The sequence below is a fragment of the Panthera uncia genome (assembly GCF_023721935.1).
Source record: "Panthera uncia isolate 11264 chromosome A1 unlocalized genomic scaffold, Puncia_PCG_1.0 HiC_scaffold_17, whole genome shotgun sequence".
Taxonomy (NCBI): domain Eukaryota; kingdom Metazoa; phylum Chordata; class Mammalia; order Carnivora; family Felidae; genus Panthera; species Panthera uncia.
In genome coordinates, this window is record NW_026057577.1 from 32,972,422 (window position 1) to 32,996,841 (window position 24,420).

The following is a 24,420-nucleotide window of genomic DNA, read 5'->3' on the forward strand; positions in this document are numbered from 1 at the left end:
ATTTTATTTTATTTTATTTTATTTTATTTTATTTTATTTTATTTTATTTTATTTATTTTTTAAAGCTGATTCATTTATTTTGAGAGAGAGAGAGTACACATGCATGAGTGCAAATGGGGAAAGGGCAGAGAGAGAGAGAGAGAGAGAGAATCCCGAGCAGACTCCATGGTGTCAGTGCAGAGCCCACTGAGGGGCTCAATCTCACAAATCGTGAGATCATGACCTGAGCCACCAAATCAAGGGTTGGAAGCTTAACTGACTGAGCCACCCAGGTGCCCCAGCTCCCATTGTATATGTCACTACTTAGAGAGTCCTTCCCTAACACTCAGTCTGAAAAGGTCCTCTTGCTCTTTTTTATAGTACCCTATTATTTTCCTTATACCAATTTGTAATTATACATTCAAATATGTATTTACTTTTTTAAAGCTTATTTCCCCAGTTAGACTGGAAGATCCAGGAAGACCAAGCTTTATGAATATCACTCTTTATGCACATTGTTTAGCATAGTGCCCAACACATATTAGGCAGTCACTAAATAGCTATTGAATGAGAATGGTGTAAGTTTTAGGCCTTACAAAAAAAATCTTAGGGGCGCCTGGCTGGCTCTGTCAGTGGAACATGCGACTCTTGAATCTAGGATTATATGTTTGAGCTCCATGTTTGGTGTAGAGATTACTTAAAAAATAAAATCTTCTAAAAAAATCTTAAGGGTGGGGGAGAGGGGAAAGTGGATAATGAGCACTGGGGAGGGCATTTGTTGGGATGAGCACTGGGTGTTGTATGGAAACCAAACTGATAATAAATTATATTTTTTAAAAATCTTAAAATATTTTCTAGACTTAATTCTTTAAGTTTTTGCCCTTTCCTTTTAATTGAGTCATCATTTACATATAGTGAAATATACAAACCAAAGGTGCATAGTTTAATGAGTTTTGATAACTGTATACACCTGGGTAACCCACACCCCATAAATTCATAAAATACTTCTGTAATCCTAGAAAGTTCCATCATGCCCATTCTCAATGAATTTCCTGCCGTAGAGACAACGACTTTTCTGATTTTTGTCACCATCAGACTAATTCTGGAAGATGTTTTAGAACTTGGTAGGAAGGAAAACTATGCAAGTTTGGTTATATTGAGGTAGATGATAGTTAGAATTAATTATAGATCATTCACCTCTGATCATAGCATTTAGAAAACATTTTCCCTAGATTCAAGTCATGGGTCTCAGATAATTGTGAGAATCTACCTTGTTTATTAAGATGGACCCAAAATAATATTTTGCAAGGTAGAACATCTCTCTGTTTTAGGACCTATTTCCTTTTTAAATAAAGGTTCATTTCACACTGCCAATTTTTATTAATACATTTATTCTAGGAAACACTTGTTTTCTACAAAAGTTTTTCTATTTTCAATGGGAAATGCTAAGTTAAATTTAGGAGAAATACCTGGGCATGTTGTTTTTATTTTCATAATTTCAATTTTAAGTTTAGTAAATGATCTGGAAGTATCTTTATACCTTTTACTCTTAAGTTTTTAAGCATATGAGCAAATTTTCAAGGAATTCTTCTGTGCATTTTTTGTTGTACTTCTCACAGGGTCATGTGAAAGTTGTTCAGTATTTGGTGAAGGAAGTCAATCAGTTCCCTTCTGATATTGAATGCATGCGATACATAGCAACAATTACAGATAAGGTAGGTTCACTAGAACATTGAAACACATTTGTGTTCTTTGTGGAATTAGATGCCAAAGTGTGCAATTAGCAACCTTTGTTTTGTCCTCTGTGACACCGATCACCTCATCTGTCTGTGCTTTAGTTTCTCTATTTGCAAATGAAGAATGGATATAATAATTTTGATAAATTATTTTGAGGATTCCTTCCTGTTATGGACTATAATTACAGTGAATGCAGCTAAAATTTATAACTAGACTGTTACCTTGATTAGAATTAGTTTGTATTCTCTAAGAATACAAACTTTAAGAAATAGTGATTTTTTTTTTTTTTCATGAAGATTGATACATGACTACACTCAAAGGATTGCTTATATTTGGCTCAATGAATTTCAGTTGTTTGGGCTTTATGCCCTGGACTTCAGTGTGCTTATCAACTCAAGTTTTATTTGGCCTGTTTCTATGTTCCTATATTTATATTATTCCATTTTCCACTGTAGGAACTCTTAAAAAAATGTCACCAGTGTGTTGAGACAATTGTGAAGGCTAAAGACCAACAGGCTGCAGAAGCAAATAAGAATGCAAGTATTCTTTTGAAAGAGCTTGATCTGGAAAAGGTGAGTAAGAAAAATAATTTTTCTTATGAGAAATTGTTGAGGGGGTGTGGGAGGGAGGATGGGCTAAATGTGTGAGGAGCACTAAGGAATCTACTCCTAAAATCATTGTTGCACTATATGCTAACTAATTTGGATGTAAATTTTTTTTTTTAAATAATTTTTTTTTTTAATGTTTATTTTTGAGACAGAGAGAGACAGAGCATGAACGGGGGAGGGGCAGAGAGAGAGGGAGACACAGAATCGGAAGCAGGCTCCAGGCTCTGAGCCATCAGCCCAGAGCCCGATGCGGGGCTCGAACCCACAGACCGTGAGATCATGACCTAAGCTGAAGTCGGACGCTTAACCGACTGAGCCACCCAGGCGCCCCTGGATGTAAATTTTTAAAATGAAAAAAAAAAGAGAAATTGTTGAGGGGCGCCTGGGTGGCTCAGTCGGTTAAGCGTCAGACTCTGGATTTCGGCTCAGGTCATGATTTCACAGTTTGTGAGATCGAGTCCCACATCCGGCTCCACACTATCAGTGCGGGATTCTCTGTCTTCTCTCTCTGGCCCTTCCCCCCTCTTGCTCAAAATTAAACAAAGTAAAAAAAAAGAAATTGTTGAAAATTTGTTGTAATAGATTTACCCTCCTTATGACCAATAACCTTCGTATCTCTTTCAAAGGAAATGATTAATAGACTGTTAAATTACCATCACTTTTTTTTATTTTGACCTCTTGTTCTTAAAAAATATTTTGAGCCATAAAAGTGAGAGACTAGTTTTCAAGCAGATCACAGTTTACCAAATAACATTACTACCTAAATGATTCTAACATTAGTATTAGAAAATATTTAGTAAAGCATTAGAAACCTTTTGCTAATTATAATATTTATGCTATAAGTGTTTTATTAGATCCTCACTTAAAGAGTAAGTGTCTGAGGGATGCCTGGGTGGCTCATTTGGTTAGGCGTCTTACTCTTGATTTTGACTCTGGTCATGGTCTCCCAGTTGGTGAGATTAAGCACCTCTCTAGCTCAGTGCTAGCAGCGCAGAGCCTGCTTGGGATTCTCTGTCTCCTTTCTCTGCCCCTTTGCTGCTTGTGCTCCCTCTCAAAAATAAATAAATAAAACACTTTAAAAAAAAGAGTAAGGGTCTGATATCCTAAGATGTATGGTATAATGGAAAAGGTTTCAAAAACAAGATTGCTTACATGAAGTTCAGTCTGCTTACCTGGAAAGTGAGGGTGTTGCTATTCAATGCAGAAGTTGCATTAAAAGAACAAATAACATGCCCAAGTAGAATTATTTTAAGAAGGCAAGAGATAGCTTAACATGAAGATATTTTGTTGATGATTAAAAGAAAAAATATATGATTATTTTGACAGATGCTAAAATTTTGAAACCAATTCTTAGTTTAAAATTAAAAACAAAAGCAAAAACAAAAAAAAAACCTTATAAGACCAGAAGAACAGGTCACTTACAAATCAATGAGAAAAACATAACTTGCCCAGAATAAAAAATGTTCCTGTGAATGGGTAGTTCACAGAAAAAGAAATACAAATGTTCAATAATTTTTTTTTTTTTTTAAGCAGATTGGCAAAGCTTAAACTTTAAAGATTTGGGGGTCGCCTGGGTGGCTCAGTCGGTTAAGCGTCCGACTTCAGCTCAGGTCATGATCTCGTGGTTTGTGAGTTCGAGCCCCACGTCGGGCTCTGTGCTGACAGCTCGAGCCTGGAGCCTGTTTCAGATTCTATGTTTCCCTGTCTATCTGCCCCTCCCCCACTCACGCTTTGCCTCTCTCTGTCTCTGAAAAATGAATACACCTTAAAAAAAACTTAAAGATTTGGTAATAGCTACTGATGGCAAAGGTGTGGATAGATTAGCACTCTAGCGAATGATTTTTGTTGTATGGTATAAATTGCTATGACTATTAATGGAAATGCTTTCACAAATAAATTAAAAGGGTGGTTACCCTTATTCAGCTATTCCACTTGCATAAATTTAGCCTCAGGTAAATAATTAGACAAATGCTCGAAGATGTGAACTTACAAGGACATTCATTGCTGATAATAGGGGGAAACGTGTAAACCTTAAAGTCTTATCATTAGAAAATTAAAATTTAGCACCTCCATGATAAAGTTGATTACAGGTAAGATCAGAAGGGAAAAAAAGTTATATTCATTTTAAAATAAAGTGAAGTTCATAGTTAGATGATTACTAAGGTAGTTTTCATGTCTATAATTTTGATTTTTGTGTAACTTCTCAGGGATGTGGTCAGCAGTTCCCTAAATAGGTAGCCAGTTTGTTCTTATGCCAACAGAGTGATAAAATTCCGTATTTAGCTAAATGTGCAATGTCTTCTTTCACTCGTTTCTCATTTACGTAGGAGATTGGCAAACTTTTTCTATAAAATGTCGAATAGTAAATATTTTAGGTTTTGCAGGCCATATGGTGTCTGTCATACGTCCTCATCTCTGCCATCAGAGCACAAAAGCAGCCATAGGCAATAGGTAAATGAACAAGCATGGCTGTGTTCCAATAGAACTTTATTTATGAACACTGGAATTTGAATTTTGTATAATTTCCAAGTGTCACGAAATAGTCTTTTTATTTGTTTCAACCATTTAAAATATCAAAGTCAGTCTTAGATTTTAGGCCATCAAACATAGCAGACTGGATTTGGTATTCAGGCCATAGTTTGCCAACCTCTCATTTAGGTAAATCAAAGAGTAATCAATTTATGCCTCAAAATGATAAATTATAGTTTTGAGGAAAATGCTTTACCTGTTTACCATAGAAGAACGAATAACTTGATGTGTTTCAAACTCTCATCATGATGCTAGGCAACTTACTACCATGTTTTCCTTTCCGAAAAAAAAGACATTTTATAGTACTAATCACAGCAAAATCTAAAAGTGATCAGAATTCTGTATGTGGCTTAAAAATTTCTATAAGGTAGAAAAAAATAATTTTTACAATAGATTCTGGTTAATATTTTTAAAGTGAAATGTTTTAGAATTTTATAAAGATCATGATAGCTGAATTTTAGTCAAATAAACAGATACTGCATATGTGTACATTCAATTCATCTATCATACAATTCACCCATTTAAAGTATACAATTGAGGGGTGCCTGGGTGGCTCAATCAGTTAAGTGTCCCAACTCGGTTTTCGGCTCAGGTCATGATCTCACAGCTCATGAGTTTGAGCCCCACATCCGGCTCTGTGCTGACAGCGCAGTGCCTGCTTGGGATTCTCTATGTCCCTCTTTTCTTGCGCCTCCTCTGCTCTCTCTCTCTTTCCCTCTCTCTCTCTCTCTCTCTCTCTCTCTGTCTCTCAAAAACAAATAAATAAACATTAATATATAAATAAATAAGTAAATAAATAAACAAAGTGTACGATTGAAGTGTGCCTGGCTAGCTCAGTCAGTAGGCATACAACTCTAGATCTTGAGGTCGTAAATTCAAGCCCCATGTTGGGTGCAAAGATTACTTCAAAAACTAAAATAGAAAAAGTATTTTAAAATAAATAGAGTATACAATTCAGTGGCTTTTAGCATATTCAGAGTTGTGCATTGTTCACCACAGCCAATTTTAGAATATTTTTACTGTCCTGGAAAGAAACCCTACACCCGTTAAGTGTCACTCACTTTATTCAATCTCTCCATCCTAGGTAACCACTAATCTGCTTTTTGTCTTTATGGATCTGCCTATTCTGGACATTACACATAAATGGAATCATGCAGTATATGTTCCTCTGAGACTGGCTTCTTTCACTTCATAATGTTTTCAAGTTTCAACCATGTTGTCACATATATCAATACTTAATTTGGTTTTATTCCTAAATAATATCCCATCTCTCTGTCTCTCTCTAGCACACTCTCTCTCTTTCCCTCCACTCTCTCCCTCTCTGTCTCTCTCTCCTCTCTCTCTCTCTCTCTCTCTCTCTCTCTCTCTCTCACACACACACACGTGCACACATACACACCCATACATCCATTCATTAGGCGATGGATATTCAGGCTGTTTCTACTACATAGATATGTAAGTTTTTCTTTCTTTCTTTCTTTCTTTCTTTCTTTCTTTCTTTCTTTCTTTCTGTTTTTTAAATATGGATCACTTCATGAGTTTGCATGCTATCCTTGCGCAGGGGCCATGCTCATCTTTGTATTGTTAGAGGGTTTTTAGTGTATGTGCTACCAAAGCAAGCACAGTGTTCAAGTTTTTGTATGAATGTGTTTTCATTTCTCTTGGGTATATGTATATCTAGGAATGGCATTGCTAGAGCATGTGGTAATTCTATTTGAGGAGCTGCCAGATTGTTTTCCAAAGCAGCTGCACCATTTTATGTTCCTACCAGCAAGTGTTTGAAGGTTTTAATGTCTCCATACCCTCACCGCTATTTGGTATTATCTGTCTTTTTGAGTATAGCCATCTAGTGGGTATGGAGTGGGTATCTTATTGTGATTTTGATTTGCTTTTCCTTGATGTCTAGTAGATATTGAGCAACTGTCTTCATATGCTTTGGCTACTCATATGTTCTTTAGGAAAATGTCTGTTCAGGTCCTTTGTGTATTTTTGAATTGAGTTATATTTGTCTTTTTATTACTGTGTCATAAGAGTTCTTTATCCTTGATACAAATCCCTTACCAGATGTATGATTTGCAAAAAAAAAATTTTCCCATTTTATGGGTTGTATTTCTACTCTGTTGATGGGTCCTTTGAAGCACAAAAACTTTTAACTTTGATGGCGTCTAGCTTATCTATATTTTTCTTTTGGTGCTTTTATAAGTGTGTTTTAACACTGGTCTCCATGGGAAGCCTCGTGTCATAAGCAAAAATACCCATTCTTTATTGTATTTTATTTTTTTACTGTTCATTTCTTTATTTTGAGAGAGAGAGAGAGAGAGAGAAAGAGCATGAACCAGGGAGGGGCAGAGAGAGGGGGAGACAGAGAATCCCAAGCAGGCCCTCTGCTTTCAGCATGAGCCCAGACACAGGGGCTCAAACCACAAACTATGAGATCATGACCTGAGCTGAAATCAACAGTTGGAGCCACCCGGGTTCCCCACCCATTCTTTATTTTAAATAATTGTATTATGGGTGAAATGATACACCTGCACTTAATTTTCAGTCAAGAGAGGAGAGCAGAAAGCAGGCTCTTGCAGCTAAAAGAGAAAAAAGGAAAGAAAAGAGAAAAAAGAAAAAAGAGGAGCAGAAAAGGAAACAGGAAGAAGATGAGGAAAACAAACCTAAGGAGAATTCAGAACTACCAGAGGATGAAGATGAAGAGGAGAATGATGAAGATGGTAAGAAACGACTTTTTCAAATTAATGATAAAAATCTGTTCATCAACTTCATTTTGAGTACTTTTTACTCTAATTAATTCTAGTTAGATATTCATTATTTTAATCTGGAATTGACAACTGGCTTTCATAGTAAATATTTCTAAATAATTTACATTGTAAAGTGATAGAAACAGAAAGGGTAAAGGCAAGCATGTTATTTGAAGTTTCAGTTGTAATTTAAGTCCCTTTGTAAAACATCATGTATGTCCTACGTGTAATACAGTAAAGAGATTTGCCAGCTTCTGTTCAGGTTCTTCCCTACCCTTTCCTCCTCCATTTGGAAACTGGGGAGAGATCCAGTTCCTCAGTAAATTTTGAGCTAAGACTTGGGCCCAAAGCTATACAGGTTCATTATTCTCAGAGTTGTTTTTTGTACATCCTAGTAGTGTTTGTAATAGGCAAATAATTGTTCTCTATTTGAATTCTAATTCTAAAATACTATGTGAAAATTTCCCTGAATTTAAAATTTTTAATTAAATTCCTGTTTGTTAATATACAGTGTAATATTAGTTCCAGATATACAATTTAGTGATTGAACACTTCCACACATTACCTGGGGCTCATCACAACAAGTGCACTCTTTAATCCCCATCACCCATTTACCACATCCCCCCACCACCTTCCCTCATTGACCTCCCCTCTGGTAACCATCAGTTTGTTCTCTATAGTTAAGAGTCTGTTTCTCGGTTTGCCTCTCTTTTTTTCCCTATGCTCATTTGTTTTGTTTCTTAAACTCCACATATAAGTGAAATCATATGGTATTCGTGTTTCTGTGACTTAGCATAATACTCTCTAGCTACTAATTCAAAGAGATCCATGCACCCCAGTGTTTACAGCAGCATTATCTACAGTAGTCAGACTAAAAATTTCCCTGAATTCAAACAGTATTGTGAGTTTTGGTTAACTCGTGAGACTAACACCTCAGATCTTAAGAATGTTATGGTACATGGATGGAACTGGAGAGCGTTATGCTAAGTGAAATAAGTCCTACAGAGAAAGACAGATACCATATGTGTTCACTCTTATGTGGATCCTGAGAAACTTAACAGGAACCCATGGGGGAGGGGAAGGAAAAAAAAAAAAAAAGAGGTTAGAGAAGGAGGGAGCCAAAACATAAGAGACTCTTAAAAACTGAGAACAAACTGAGGGTTGATGGGGGGTGGGTGATGGGCATTGAGGAGGGCACCTGTTGGGATGAGCACTGGGTGTTGTATGGAAACCAATTTGACAATAAATTTCATATTTAAAAAAAAAAAGAATGTTATGGTATAAGAGGCACCTGGCCCACTCAGTCGGAAGAGCATGCAACTCTTGATCTCAGGGCTATCAGTTCGAGCCCCACGTTGTGTGTAGAGATTACTTAAATACATAAATAAAAACTTAAAAAAAAAAAAAAGAATGTTATAGTGTGAATGTTTTATACCAAGTTACACATCAAAATATGATATAGTGCTTTTGTTCTAACAACAATAAAGATTTCTTTATTTACTAGTGAATACTGATGAAAGGAAAATATGACTTAAGGAAGTGAATTACTCTGAATTATTATGTATATCTTGTCACAACTTGTTCTGAGTTCTGTGCTCTCAGTGTGATTTTTATCCTTTTGCTAATTTCAGTGGAGCAAGAAGTTCCCATAGACCCTCCTAGTGCAACCACCACCACCACCATTGGAATCTCTGCAACATCTGCCACATTTACAAACGTGTTTGGGAAAAAAAGGGCCAATGTGGTGACGACCCCCAGCACCAATCGGAAAAATAAGAAGAACAAAACAAAGGAGACCCCTCCCACTGCACATTTAATATTACCAGAACAACACATACCCTTGGCACAGCAGAAAGCTGATAAAAATAAAATAAACGGAGAACCCAGAGGTGGTGGTACAGGTGGGAATAGTGACTCCGACAACTTGGACAGCACAGACTGCAACAGTGAGAGTAGCAGCGGCAGTAAAAGCCAAGAGTTCAATTTCACCATGGATGTGAATTCCTCCAGTGATAGGAGATACCCATCACTTCTTCTCCATTCCCAAGAAGAAAAGACAAGTAATGCCACTTCCAAAACTCAAACACGGTAAATTTTTCTGATTTGTTCACTCTCCATCCACCTTTCCTTTCTCGTGCCTGGCGCAAAAATTTAAAGTACATTTTTTAGCACAAATTACGTTACACAATGTAAGGCTACCACATTGCCTGACTGCAGTATTCAAACCTGAAATTCACTAATATCCTAATCATGTGCACGTTATGAAGTGAGATTTTTAGAGATGTTTATGATTCAATTTTGAAGCTGAAAAAGTTAGCATACCTTGATTTTATTTTAAATGTGTCATTTTTATTGATCGTAGCCCAACTTTAAGCTTCTGAGTCCATTTAAATACTAAAGTAGATGATGAACTCTTTGTCCTATTTCTGCCTTTCCGAATTGTTGATAATTTGATGTGCCAAATTTTAATTCAAATATTTCAATGTAACTTTGTGTATAAATGAATAGTCTCTTGAGTTTCTATCTTAAAATGTGTTTTATTGGACTTGATAATTCTTTCTTCTCAGACTTGAAAGTGAAACAAATACTAATTCCTTATCAACAAGCTATAAGTCAGTGCCATTGCCATTAAGTTCTCCTAACATAAAGCTGAATCTGACTAGCCCCAAAAGGGGACAGAAAAGAGAAGAAGGGTGGAAAGAAGTTGTACGAAGGTAAGTAGAAATTAGTCTTATCTTTTTAACTTTCATAGACCATGTAAGTTCTATCTAATGAGGTAGTTACCCAGTTAATTAGTGAATCATTTGAATGTGGTTATTATTTGTGCCACACTAAATCCAGAGTAGGCGAAAGTAAAATGAGAAGCCATATGTAAATTTTGCATATATATCTTATATGACACAAAAAAATGTTGGCTTTACAATAACAAAAAATGTTTTATTAAAACTTAACATCTACAGATGTTTCCAGATACACCATACAAAATGGTCACAAGCTTGTTACAGGGAAGATTCTACGTTTGACAGGAAAATCACAATGTTATTAGTGAGGACTACAAGGTTTGTTTAATGATCCCATTTTGGTTCAAACAATCAAATTTATCTGTATACAGTGTTTAAATAAAGTTAGGCTTCACTAGAGAACCACATATCCTAAAGAACTGGCTAGCTGCTATTAACTAGTGCAGTTGCTATCCCGATAAGGGGGAAAAAGAGCCCATAAAATTAAAATAAAACTACCTTCACCCTCAAAAAAGAAAGAAAGAAAAGGAAAGAAGAAAGAAAAGTACAGTAAAACCTTGGTTTGAGAGCATAATTCATCCCAGAAACATGCTTGTCATCTAAAGCCTGTGTATATCAAAGCGAATTTCAAGAACCATTGGCTCAGTTGTGATCATGTGATATTTGGTATCACATACTACTCATATTGCAGGACATGGCTTGTTTATCAAGTTAAAATTTATTAGAAATCTTCGCTCATCTAGGGGCACCTGGATGGCTCAGTTGGTTGAGCGTCTGACTTCAGCTCAGGTCATGATCTCACAGCTCATGAGTTTGAGCCCCTCATCGGGCTCTGTGCTCACAGCTCAGAGCCTGGAGCCTGCTTCAGATTCTGTGTCTCCCTCTCTCTCTGCCCCTAACCCACTTGCATTCTGTCTCTGTCTCTCTCAAAAATAAATAAACATTAAAAAAAAAAAAAGAAAGAAAGAAAGAAATGTTTGCTCATCTTGTAGAACACTTGCAGAACAAGTTACTCACAATCCAAGGTTTTACTGCACCTTCAGTCACAGTGTTTATATTTAAGCTAGGATGGGAGAAATGAATAAAAGCAGACAGGCCACAGCTTTCAAATGTTTTATACAATCCACATGATACTTTTAGCCTCTGTTCATACTTTACAACAGGGAATCAGGACAAGATACAGAAATGCTAATGTATATCAAATCATATTAAGTCACCAAAGGACTGAAATGTCTGGGCTTTTATTCTGTATTGTTTTTGAAGTTTGTGTCCATTAAATGCAAACAGAAAGAAGTCTTGGCACAATAGAAGTGATACACACCTGATGATCAGATCGATTTAAATGTTACTCACAGCATGTAGCCTAGTCTATGCTCTAGCTTTCAGAATACCCGAATATATTCTTCCCAGCATTAAGATAATAAATTTTGAGCATGAAGAGTATTTTAAGGGCTGCCTCTGATATTCTTCTAGATGGAATAATTCAAGTTTGAAGGTCCCTCCTTGAAAAGGGGAATCCTGGGGCCCAGCACTGAGCACTTGAAAATAATGGGTGTCGCTCTCATCTGGTTCTGCTTTACTTAAAAAGTGCTTCTGCTAGCAAACACTGGGTTTCTTTGATAGTCCTTAGGGACAGCCAGGCCAGGCCAGGCCATCTTATTAGATCCCAAGATCAGCCTCTGGTCATCTCTCGGCTCTGCTCAGCTCACATGTAAGTGGAAGTCAAGTCCCAGGCTCCACTTATGGGTTGCTTTTTATGTAGTTCAAACCTGAACTGCATTTATACTTGCTATTGCTAAGTATAAATTACTGATATTGATAAGCTGGTCTCTCTTACTTGGTATGAAGTTTAATAGTATGTTATGCATTGTTTTCGTTTAGAAAAAGTCAGTCCATATGGTCATTGCTGTTTAGTTGATGTGTGATGTTTTCAGCAGATTGGAATGCTTAGATCATGAGTTTTTTTTTTTTTTTTTTTTTAATTTTTTTTTTCAACGTTTTTTTGAAATTTTTGAATTTATTTTTGGGACAGAGAGAGACAGAGCATGAACGGGGGAGGGGCAGAGAGAGAGGGAGACACAGAATCGTAAACAGGCTCCAGGCTCCGAGCCATCAGCCCAGAGCCTGACGCGGGGCTCGAACTCACGGACCGCGAGATCGTGACCTGGCTGAAGTCGGACGCTTAACCGACTGCGCCACCCAGGCGCCCCGATCATGAGTTATTTAAAATATAATTTTGTTTTAAATGACAAAGTAATATTTACTTTCACTAAGTTAAATTCAATATGAGAGGGAGTCAGTTTCTAAAACGAAAATTTATAGTAATTTCCCCTTTAAGGTTTGAGACATATTATTCTACATGAGCATACTAGCTGAGACATCTTTTTGAGTAAAGACGTTTGTTTTCATAAGCTCATGTTTTGTTTCATAAGCTCATAAGTCTTCATTTTATAGGTCAAAGAAATTGTCTGTTCCAGCTTCCGTGGTTTCCAGGATAATGGGAAGAGGAGGATGCAACATCACTGCAATACAAGATGTTACTGGAGCCCATATTGATGTGGATAAACAAAAAGATAAGAATGGCGAGAGAATGATCACAATAAGGTAATTGTGGAAAATGTATATTAGTAGTTCTGTATGGAAATTAAATGTTTTTGGAAGCATCCTTGTGTTACGCATGGCACAATCAAGAATTTTAAGGTTAAAATGACCTCTGTTTTTATCTCTTTGATCCTGTTTTTATGTTTTGTTGGTTTTCTCCCCAGGGGTGGTACGGAATCAACCAGGTATGCGGTTCAGCTTATCAATGCACTTATTCAAGATCCCGCTAAGGAACTGGAAGACTTGATTCCTAAAAATCATATCAGAACACCTGCCAGCACCAAGTCCATCCATGCAAACTTCTCATCTGGAGTAGGCACCACATCAACTTCCAGTAAAAACGCATTTCCTTTGGGTGCTCCAGCTCTCGTTACGTCACAGGCGACAACATTATCTACGTTCCAGCCCACTAATAAACTTAACAAGAACGTTCCAACAAACGTACGTTCTTCTTTCCCAGTTTCTCTACCCTTGGCTTATCCCCACCCTCATTTTGCCCTGCTGGCTGCTCAGACTATGCAACAGATTCGGCATCCTCGCTTACCCATGGCCCAATTTGGAGGAACCTTTTCACCCTCTCCCAACACTTGGGGACCATTCCCAGTGAGACCTGTGAATCCTGGCAACACAAACAGCTCTCCAAAGCATAATAATTCAGGCCGTCTACCGAACCAGAACGGGACTGTCTTACCCTCAGAGTCTGCGGGGCTAGCTACTGCCAGTTGTCCTATCACTGTCTCTTCCGTAGTTGCTGCCAGCCAGCAGCTGTGTGTGACTAATACCCGGACTCCTTCATCGGTCAGAAAGCAGTTGTTTGCCTGTGTGCCTAAAACGAGCCCTCCAGCAACAGTGATCTCTTCTGTGACGAGCACTTGTAGTTCCCTGCCTTCTGTTTCCTCTGCACCTATCCCCAGCGGGCAGGTTCCCACCACCTTTCTGCCTGCGAGTACTCCTCAAACACAGCTTTCTTCACAAAAGATGGAGTCTTTCCCTGCCATGCCACCCCCCAAAGAGAAAGCGTCCACACAGGAGCAGCCCATGGCCAACCTGTGCACCCCATCTTCAACTGCAAATAGTTGCAGTAGCTCTGCCAGCAACACCCCAGGAGCTCCAGAAACTCACCCATCCAGTAGCCCCGCTCCTCCCTCCACTAACACACAGGAGGAGGCACAGCCACCCAGCGGATCTGACTTAAGTCCTATGTCCATGCCTTTCGCATCCAACTCAGAACCTGCTCCATTGACTTTGGCATCACCCAGATTGGTTGCTGCTGATAATCAGGACACCAATAACTTACCTCAGTTAGCTGTACCAGCACCTCGAGTTTCTCATCGAATGCAGCCCAGAGGTTCTTTTTACTCAGTGGTACCAAATGCAACCATACACCAGGATCCCCAGTCTATTTTTGTTACAAATCCAGTTCCTTTGACACCACCTCAAGGCCCACCGGCTGCAGTGCAGCTTTCTTCAGCCATGAACATTATGAATGGCTCTCAGATGCACATTAACCCAGCAAATAAATCTTTGCCACCTACATTCGGCCCGGCCACACTTTTCAATCATTTCAGTAGTCTTTTTGATAGCAGTCAGGTGCCTGCTAACCAGGGTTGGGGAGATGGGCCGCTGTCCTCTCGAGTTGCTGCAGATGCCTCTTTCACTGTTCAGTCAGCATTCCTGGGTAACTCTGTACTTGGACACTTGGAAAACGTGCACCCTGACAACTCCAAGGCACCTGGCTTCAGACCACCTTCCCAGCGAGTTTCTACTAGTCCAGTTGGTAAGTTATTATAACTATTACTGCAGTTCAGTATGGGGCTCTTAAGTGTAATTGAATCCTTCAAGATAATAAGGCACTTATTTTGTACATCATATCACATGATCTTAAAGAAATGAGACTGTGTCGGGGCGCCTGGGTGGCTCATTTGGTTAAGCCTCTGACTTCCGCTCATGTTGTGATCTCCCAGTTCGTGAGTTTGAGCCCTGTGTTGGGCTTTGTGCTGATAGCATGGAGCCTGGAGCCTCCTTCCAGTTCTGTGTCTCTTCTCTCTCTGCCCCTGTGCCTCCCCTTCTCATGCTCTCTCTTTCTCTCTCTCTCTCTCTCTCTCTCTCAAAAATAAACATTTAAAAAATTAAAAAAGAAAGAAAAAAGACTGTCATAAATACTAAAGACCCTTTAATGATTGCTGTTTGAGGGGGCAGCAATATAGCTGTAGATAATCACTCACATACAGTGAGCTGCCTTATATGGTCTATCTGATGTTTCTGTCCGTCATAGCAAGGAGGTTATACCTTGTGTCAGTCCATTTTCTAAGAATTGGTATAATGATATTAATAAAAAGGGACTCAGGATACTTCAAGGATTTCAAATTTATAGACGTTTTTAAAATCATCATGAATGTTTGCATTTCTCAGATTTAAAAAGTTTGTGTTACAGAAGCGTTTAGGTACCAGTCCATAACCTACATTATTCTTTGAAATATTCTACAATATTTCAGTCTTGGGTGCTCAGGCTCAATGTTAATATTATTATTAGAGATCCAGTCATTTGTGGGCTCTTAATGTAAAAAGACCAACTTAGATTCAGCTCTTTGGTTTTTTGAAATTACAAATTAGCTGCTGAGGCGTTATAAGAAAGATATGAGTCTAGTATTGACTTGGATATATTTAGAAAACCCGTCTTTTTTCCAAAGAGCCAAATTTGAGTCTAATGTGCACTATTCTGAAAAACAAATTAGAAATTGCAACTGACATAGAATGGTGTAAGAGGCTCTGTTGCCTCGTAGCTTTTTCCTTCCAGTGAGAAAACCGTCTTTCATAACCCAGCCTTCCTTTTTGTTTATTACAAACTGACCTATGGTGTTTAAATCTGGAAGTTTATGGATATGGTGTAACCTTAATTTTCATTTCAGGTATGCTTTTATTTACTTGTCTTTTCAGGAAGACAGCTGTTATATCATCCTTCCTTCTTTCCTTCCTTCCTTCCTTCCTTCCTTCCTCCCTCCCCTCTCTCCCTCCCTCCCTCCCTCTCTTCCTTCCTTCCTTTCTTTCTCTTTCTTTCTTTCTTTCTTTCTTTCTTTCTTTCTTTCTTTCTTTCAATGTTATTCACTTTTGAGAAAGAGACAGAGACAAAATCCAAAGCAGGCTCCAGGCTCTGAGCTGTCAGTACAGAGCCTGATGCGGGGCTCAAACCCACGAACCGTGGGATCATGACCTGAGCTGAAGCCGAACGCTTAACTGACTGAACCACCCAAGCGCCCCTATATCATCTTTCAAGTAAATATATAAGCCTACATAAGATCAACTGTGGTCCAAATGTTCTCTAGGATTTTTTTTCTTAATTTTTTATTTTTTTCTATAAATAGATATTTGTTTTCACTTTTTGTTTGGAGGAAACTAAAAGATTTTCAAAGGCCACACACAGGGTGAAAGAAGAACTCATTGCCAGTGCTCAGGCAATCAGTGTAGAAAGCATTTATCTTTGACTTGACTGGCACTGACATGTGAATTCTGAATGCCTTAGCCAGTTTGACTTCAGAACTCTCATATTCTCATGTTTGAGCTCTTTGCATTCCACATGCTGCCTCCCAGAAGATGTACAGATTATGAAATTCTAGAAAAAAGAAAAAAATCAAGGATATCTGCTATCTAGTTTGGTAGAAAACAAGGTTTGGGAACCTTAATTATTTAGATCTAAAACATCAAAATTATGTATTGCTAATAAAAAAATAATCATTTTTTTAGAAAGCAAGCATTAATCCTGGACCTTCCCTCTGGGGTCCAGGATTGCTAAGCCTGGCTATATATGTTTACATATACATATATATATATTATGTATTTATTTACTTTTTTTATTTATTTCTGAGAGACTGAGAGAGACAGAACATGAGCAGGGAGGGGCAGAGAGAGAGGGAGACACAGAATCCGAAGCAGGCTCTAGGCTCAGAGCTGTCAGCACAGAGCCGAATGCAGGGCTGGAACCCATGAACTGTGAGATCATGACCTGAGCAGAAGTTGGACGCTTAACCGACTGAGCCACAGCGCCCCAGCTTGGCCTTATATCTTAACTGCCTGTATGGCTTCTTTTGTTTCTCTTCTTTCACGGATATAGTTACTCTCCTGGTTGTTTCACAGGTAAGAAATAGTAATACTGAAGAAAATAGAGAAGGATGTGGAGAAATTGGAAACCTCAAATGTTGCCAGTGGAAATTCAAAGTAACATAGCAACTTGAAAAAAACAGTTTTTGACAATTCCTCATAAAGTTACACAAGGGTACCATACGATCCAGTAATTCCACTCTTAGGTCTCCCCAACAGAAAACCTATATCTACACAAAAAAACTGGTACACAAATGCTCATAGCAGCATAATAACCCAAAAGTGGAAATTGCCCACAGTCCATCAACTGATAAATATAAAACAAAATGTAGTGTATTGATATAATGGGATTATTAGTCAGCAGTAAAAAGAAATGAAGTACTGATGCATGCTACAGCATTGATGAACATTGAATACCTGATGCTAAGTGAAAGAAAGGCAGTCACAATAAGATCACATACTGTATAATTCTATTTATGTGAAATTTCCAGAATAGGTAAATCTACTGTGGTTGCTTAGAGGTGGGGATATGGAGTAAAGGACGATGGGGAGTTACAGGTAATGGTGCAGAGTTTCCTTTAGGGAAGACAAAACTGTTCTAAAATTGATTGCGGTGATGGTTGTACAACTCTGTGAATCTGCTAAAAGCCTTTGAACCATATACTTTAAATGGATGAAGAACTGCTTGAGAGAAGTTTGACAGTTTTTTTATGTTGATTTTAACTATTTTTTCCTGAAATGAGTACGTATAATCCTTTTGCACACACCTGTTCCCTTTCCCCGATGCATTCTCTAGAAACAGCAGAGGCATTTGAGAAGACTGCTGAATTCAGATTTACACAAACTAGATAGAAACTTTGATATAGTTTGCAACTGTTGATTTTTTTGTATCAGATGGAATACTTATCTTTAATAGTATGCTTTTCCTCATTAGGAAGGAAACATTGGTAGATTGTGTTATTCATCTTCCGTAGGAGACAACTGTATTTATGTAGATGAACAGCTATACTTTTAGATTTTCCACAAAAGGAAAAGCAGAAGTTACTGATGGGGACCACTTAGTCACAGCATGCTCTCATTGTATGTCCCCTCTAGTGAAAGCTTTGAGATTTATCCAGAACATTATTCCAGGTGATTGCCTTTTTTTTTTTTAATGTTTTTTTATTTTGAGAGATTGAATGAGCAGGGGAGGGGCAGAGAGGGAGGGAGAGAGAAAATCCCAAGCAGGCTCTGCGCCGACAGCGCAGAGTCCAACACAAGGGCTCAACCTCACAACTTTGAGATCATGAGCAGAAATCAAGAGCCCAACACTTAACCAACTGAGCCACCCAGGAGCCCCCAGGTGATTGCCATTCTTTTTTTTTTTTTTTTTTTCCCAATGTTTATTTATTTATTTTGAGAGAGTGCTCAAGCAGGGGAGAGGCAGAGAGAGAGGGAAAGAGAGAATCCCCAGAGGGTTCGCTCTCGCGCTCTCTCTCTCTCTCTCTCTCTCTCTCTCTCTGTGCCTCTTCCCCACCCCCTGCTGCTCCTGTGCACTCTCAAAACAACAATAAAAACATTGCACTCTTCTATATTTAGTGCTGTTTAGTGATATTCTTCTGGACTGCAAGAAAAAAATGGGTTTGGGCCATAATACAGTGTCACATAAATGGATTATTTTGCTGTGATCTACAAAAGTAAACTGTATGCTTTCTTCTTTTTTAAAAAGGAATTAAGTAAAGTTAGGGCTTTCCGTGTTAAAGCCTTGGCTGATTTGATGTCTGGACCTGTTTTATTTCAGGCTTACCATCCATTGACCCATCCGGCAGCTCCCCATCTTCCTCTTCTGCTCCCCTGACGAGTTTTTCCGGCATACCAGGAACTCGGGTTTTCCTGCAAGGGCCTGCTCCTGTTGGGACTCCAAGTTTCAACAGACAACATTTTTCTCCCCATCCTTGGACAAGCGCCTCAAACTCATGTAGGAATCCTGGAGAAACTCTTCCCAAAGAGTCTTGAATAAGTTATTAACCATTTGTCTCAGGGAACTCTGCATAGTAACTTCAGTAAACTAAAGTTTAGTAAACTAAAGTCAATGGTATGATGGTATGCAGATACCAAAGGTTTGTACTGCAGTCATGTCAAAAGTTATCAGTCATTTGTGGGATAAAAAACTTGAGAAGGGTCAAGAATCAAGAGAAGAATTACTACAAGTAGTTTTATAAAAGGAAGGACCCTTTGAGGATAGTATTGCAAAATAATTTCTTAAGTCTGCAAAGAAGTCAATTCATGTATCTATTCAGTTTGGTATGATTTCTTAGTTTATTTTTATATTTTAGAAACCATATGATAGTGCCATTTATAAGTGACAGTATTCCTTTATTCTTAGTTATTGCAACATTCAGAACAGATGAAGTTCTAACGGTACTTGAACAGGATTCAATTTTTTAATAAGCATCATGACATAGTCAATGAGTATTGGCCCTTTTGACAAGGAAAATTACCACCATGACCTGAGAATCCCAGTAAGAAACCAAGTCATGAATTGAATCCAAGATATTTGCTAACATTAACCTTTCTTCCTTATGGAGGAAAAAGGGTTGTGGAAAGACACAAAAGAAAACAGCCAAGTATAGAGGGCCACCAGCTTTTTTCCAGACAATATGCTAGTTACTATACAAACATTGCCACATTTGAGTTAGTTTAAAATTATGTTTTACATAATTGTACAATATATGTTTTGAGAAGATTATTTAGAACTACAATAAGAATTATTCCTATTCCTATTCTAGGCCTTCCTTCTAGCTTTTTCATCAATCTGGAAAAAAAATTTTAGACTATTTGTTTATACTCACTCTACACAGAAGTAACAAAATATTCATACAACTTACATATTTTCATTTGAATGATCTTATAAAATGAAATTTTTCTTTACAGAATCCGTGTTGTGATCTTTCCAACAAGGTTTCTCATATTCTTATAATTAGTTTTTAATGTAATAAAACAATAGAGAAATATTTTGCCACCAGGTGACTCTCCTATTCCATCTGTTTCTTCGGGATCATCTTCACCTCTTTCAGCCACCTCTGCCCCACCTACATTGGGCCAACCAAAAGGAGGCAGTGCCAGTCAAGATCGAAAGATACCTCCCCCCATTGGAACAGAGAGACTAGCCCGGATTCGGCAAGGAGGGTCTGTCGCACAAGCCCCTGTGGGGACCAGTTTTGTCGCTCCTGTTGGACACAGTGGAATCTGGTCATTTGGTGTCAACGCTATGTCAGGTATAGTTACCTTGCCCTCTGTCTGGAGGGATAGCTCAAGTAAGTTGTGGGATTTTGCCCTGATAACTTAGTTCCTTAAAACAAAACAGCTTAGTTCCTACACTTAATGATCAGTAGGGGTATATATACCTTTGAAGAATTCAGTTTCAGAGTTTGGAATGTTAGTTTCCTTTATACATAATAATATAATATGTATAATAATAAGTATAGACATAAAAGATTCAATGCATATTTCCTTTCCCTCTTAAGCTTTCCAATATAGAATGGGATAATCATTTGAGTTCTTCTAGAGAGCATTTACTCTTTTGAAGGACTAGGTAGAGTATTTGGGGTATTCAAAGGACTTCACCCAGTTTTCCAGGAACTGGTTTTTTTGGCTTGCAAAGATTGTCATGAACATGCACTGAGCTTCTCATAGGAATGAGTTCGATAAAATTTAGTATGAAAAAAAGATTAGTAATATTTTGTCATTTTACCCAAATAAATATCAAACCCTGTCCTCAATTCTTCTTTCCAGAAGGCTTATCAGGTTGGTCACAGTCTGTGATAGGAAACCATCCAATGCACCAACAGTTGTCAGACCCAAGCACATTCTCCCAGCATCAACCAATGGAGAGAGATGATTCTGGAATGGTAGCCCCCTCTAACATTTTTCATCAACCTATGGCAAGCAGTTTTCTGGATTTTTCTAAAGTGAGTCAACAAACATCATTGTAACGTGGTTAACACTTTGCCAGCCAATGTTAAGGAACAGCTTATACTGAAATAATTCTCCCTTTTGGTGTAATGAGTTTGTTTCCATGACTTAGCCAGATCTTTTGCCCAATTTCAAAAGTAAGTTATGTTGGCTACAGTAGTTTGTCCTCAAACTATGCTGAGGATGCTTCCCTCCTCTCAAAAAACCTGAGACATTTAGACTTCTCAGCTTTGGGTTTTACTGCCACAGCTTTGAGAGAGGCCTCTGCCCCTCTACAAAGTTGGCTGTGAGCTCCCCAATGCCCTGTTGTCTGCTATCAGAACTTTCTGACTGCCCTAAAGCCAGACTGTGGCTGTAGGCAACCAAGTAGGGTTTCCCTCTTCTTCTCAGCACAAGCTCATTGGTGAAACTAAAATACGGAAAAGTTGAGGGTATTATCTGTGTTCATCAAAGTTGGGAAATTTCCTGATGATTTGCTATTGGATTTCATTGGTTGGGTTTTTTTCTTATTGTTGAAAAGTGTTGCTATTTCAGGTTATCACTTTTGATTTCTCAATACCATATGATGCTGTATTTAAAGGATCCTCTGTAGTTCTGTGGAGGAAGGGAAATTAGAAAGAACTAAGCTGGTATTATGGAATCATCCTTTATAATCACTTCAGGATTAAACCTTTCTTTCTGCTATCATAGGGTCTGCCAATTTCCATGTATGGAGGCACCATAATACCCTCTCATCCTCAGCTTGCTGATGTTCCCGGAGGACCCTTGTTTAATGGACTTCACAACCCAGATCCTGCTTGGAACCCTATGATAAAAGTTATTCAAAATTCAACTGAATGCACTGATGCCCAGCAGGTAAAATGGACTTAAGGCTCTTTTATTTTACATGTCATTCTTTTAATTCTTTGGGTATTACAAATTCTAAATATCAAAATGACATCCGACCACCTTCATCTGAATTAAGATTTTTGATATCTATATGATGCTACTAAACATTTTATCTCATATATGTGTATTCTTCCTAGGCACAAACAGTGAATTGCCATTGCATTTATATATTCATTTTGTAAATGTCTAAAGATTCCTAATTAGAAATTCCAATTTTTCCTCCCCCTTTTCAGATTTGGCCTGGCACGTGGGCTCCTCATATTGGAAACATGCATCTCAAATATGTCAACTAAGTTAGAAGGTCTTACTCTTTAGCCTTGTTTGAGAAACCTATGACCTTGGAAGAACCCTGGGGATTTTTTTTTTTTTTTTTAATGTGCCTAACTAAGAAATTCTCTCTGAGGCTTAGCAATGGAAATTTGATTGCCCATTGTATAAGAACAAAGTGATTTCCTATCCACCTGATTATGTTCTCTGGTTAGTTTAGCCATTTTGAACTTAGTGCTTTGGCTAAACATACTGAATGCTACTTGTATGCAGAAGAGAATTAGATGATTACATGTTTCAACCTTTTAGGGTGGTAAATACATGTACAATTGTTTACATACTTAAAAGGAAAAAGTTGAGTAAATTTCTTGTCATATAGTGGCTCTACTTAATGTAGCCTGTATTAATGTGAAATATTTACCAGAATATTCAATAAAAAGATGAACAGTGTTTAGAAGTGGGGTGTGATCCTTTCAGTGGTCATGCAGGTATTACCCAATCCACAATCCTATTGAACCAAGTTGTTAATACTCTACTGCTAACAGGCATCTCACATTTTATGCTTGGAGATCATTTTTAGACTGCCTTGAAAAAGCATTTTGAAGATTAGTTACCTACCTGTTCTGTGTTAAACATTCCTTATTTTCTCGTTCTCTTCCCTATCATTTTGTAAGTGGGAAAGTTTTAAGCCCCTGCAATGTGTCTTACCTGACTTTAGCAGATAGGCCTTTGCGAAGTTTAGCTCTTTATGGATCACAAGTGTCAATAAGAACAATAGGATTGCAATCAGGTGACACTGAACAAACGTAGGGACACCCAAATCATCAACTTCAGGTTCCTTTTGTGCTCCCTGATTTTTATCTAAAGATTATTTTGTTATAGTGTTTTATGTTTTATTTGGGTTGGGACATAGGAGTGGGTGGGAATACCTCCTGTAATGCTGTTGTATTGTTGAATCAGCAGAGTAATGTTTATAAATATGTAACTAATTCTGGACTTAGTTCCACAGCCCCAAGTATGAAGAGCCAATATGTTTAACAAGCTAAACACAGGAACACTAGAATGGATTGCTTTGGCCAAACTATAGGCTATGCCAAGAATCTGATGCAATAGAGAAGGAAAAACAAGCCTCTGAAAAGAACAGTCATCAACTTATTCATGTTTTAATATAGTAGAGTGTCCTGGTCTTATGGATAGGCAATCCAGAAAACAAAACAAAACAAAAAAATGTAAGGCCAATAGAGAAGTCAAAACATGTATCAAGGCAAAGAAGAATATGTAAAAAATTAAATTAAAATAACTAGCAGCAGAACCATACAAGCAGCACTTTTCAACTTTCATACCAACAGGAGTTCTTAATCTTACCTCCCTGGCTCCTAAAGCCACCACTAAATGGGACACACCAAGTTCTGTGTTAGACATACCTGATTCTTTCGTTTTCCATATCGCCTTACATATGAGTCTTTAAGCTCATTTCTTATTTTCTATTTTGAATGGATTTGAAAAGTATCACACATGTTGAAGTTACTGCTTTTTTAGTGCTTGATAACCAAATCAAGTATTTTCAAGAGATGCCTTTACCTTGAGGGTGACAAAAGACCCCTTGGGTCACCTGTACATCTTGCTATTTGTGTTTACCGCTAACAACAACAACAAAAATCACCTAATAGTAAAATGAATGAAACTACTCTTGGTGAAACATATGCTAGTGACAGATAATATTAAGTAAATTATTCAGTGGGACAAAAATGTTTTTCCTATCTTAACAATTTACAATACATTTGAATTATCTGGGAGAGCCCTTAACCCTGTCTTCTGCACCTTGAGTATAACAGGATAAGAAATTTTATCTCAGGTCAGGAACTATAATCCATGAGTAGAGGGGACAATTATGAGAAACCCCTAGGAGGATTAGGAAGAAACAGGAGCTGTGCAGTTGGTAGTAGTTACTCAGGATACCCTCCTCCCTGCCCTCCTACCAGCACTGCGTTCTTTTCTATTTGGATCCCTCCTCCCCAACCCATTTTGCCTGCTATAATCTCTTCTTCCTCTGTCTTGCCTCTTCCTGGCATTACTTTACTGCTATTTTACCAACCTGAACCTTGGATTAAACCTAGCTCAGGTAAGAATTTAATTACTTTCAAAATATACAAGGGATTTGGGGGGAGGCAGCATGGGTGCAGTGGAATAAGAGAGGCCTAAATTCTGTTTTCATTTCTGCCGCTTGAAGCTCTATGACTTTAGGCAAGTCCTTTTTCATTTCTGGGCTTCACT

The 24,420-nt window shown here is 37.9% G+C and overlaps 1 protein-coding gene and 1 non-coding gene across 4 annotated transcripts in view; one reads left to right on the plus strand and one right to left on the minus strand.

Moving 5' to 3' along the window:
- The window catches only part of ANKHD1 (ankyrin repeat and KH domain containing 1), a 130,937-nt gene extending 108,341 nt beyond the window's left edge, over nucleotides 1-22,596 (plus strand). For 2 of the 3 annotated variants that reach the window (XM_049649371.1, XM_049649373.1), the window contains 12 exons: nucleotides 1,599-1,694; nucleotides 2,172-2,288; nucleotides 7,399-7,573; nucleotides 9,232-9,688; nucleotides 10,168-10,314; nucleotides 12,796-12,945; nucleotides 13,107-14,719; nucleotides 18,818-18,994; nucleotides 20,043-20,294; nucleotides 20,812-20,987; nucleotides 21,682-21,846; nucleotides 22,113-22,596. In XM_049649371.1, the coding sequence (XP_049505328.1) occupies nucleotides 1,599-1,694; nucleotides 2,172-2,288; nucleotides 7,399-7,573; nucleotides 9,232-9,688; nucleotides 10,168-10,314; nucleotides 12,796-12,945; nucleotides 13,107-14,719; nucleotides 18,818-18,994; nucleotides 20,043-20,294; nucleotides 20,812-20,987; nucleotides 21,682-21,846; nucleotides 22,113-22,172 (3,585 nt within the window). In that variant the 3' untranslated portion in view covers nucleotides 22,173-22,596. The remainder of the gene's footprint in view (nucleotides 1-1,598; nucleotides 1,695-2,171; nucleotides 2,289-7,398; nucleotides 7,574-9,231; nucleotides 9,689-10,167; nucleotides 10,315-12,795; nucleotides 12,946-13,106; nucleotides 14,720-18,817; nucleotides 18,995-20,042; nucleotides 20,295-20,811; nucleotides 20,988-21,681; nucleotides 21,847-22,112) is intronic. The other variant, XM_049649372.1, reaches the window with a different exon arrangement.
- LOC125935863 (U6 spliceosomal RNA) lies at nucleotides 6,370-6,476 on the minus strand. The gene has a single exon (XR_007461846.1). It is a non-coding gene; the product is annotated as a U6 spliceosomal RNA (small nuclear RNA).
- Nucleotides 22,597-24,420: the final 1,824 nt, after the last annotated feature.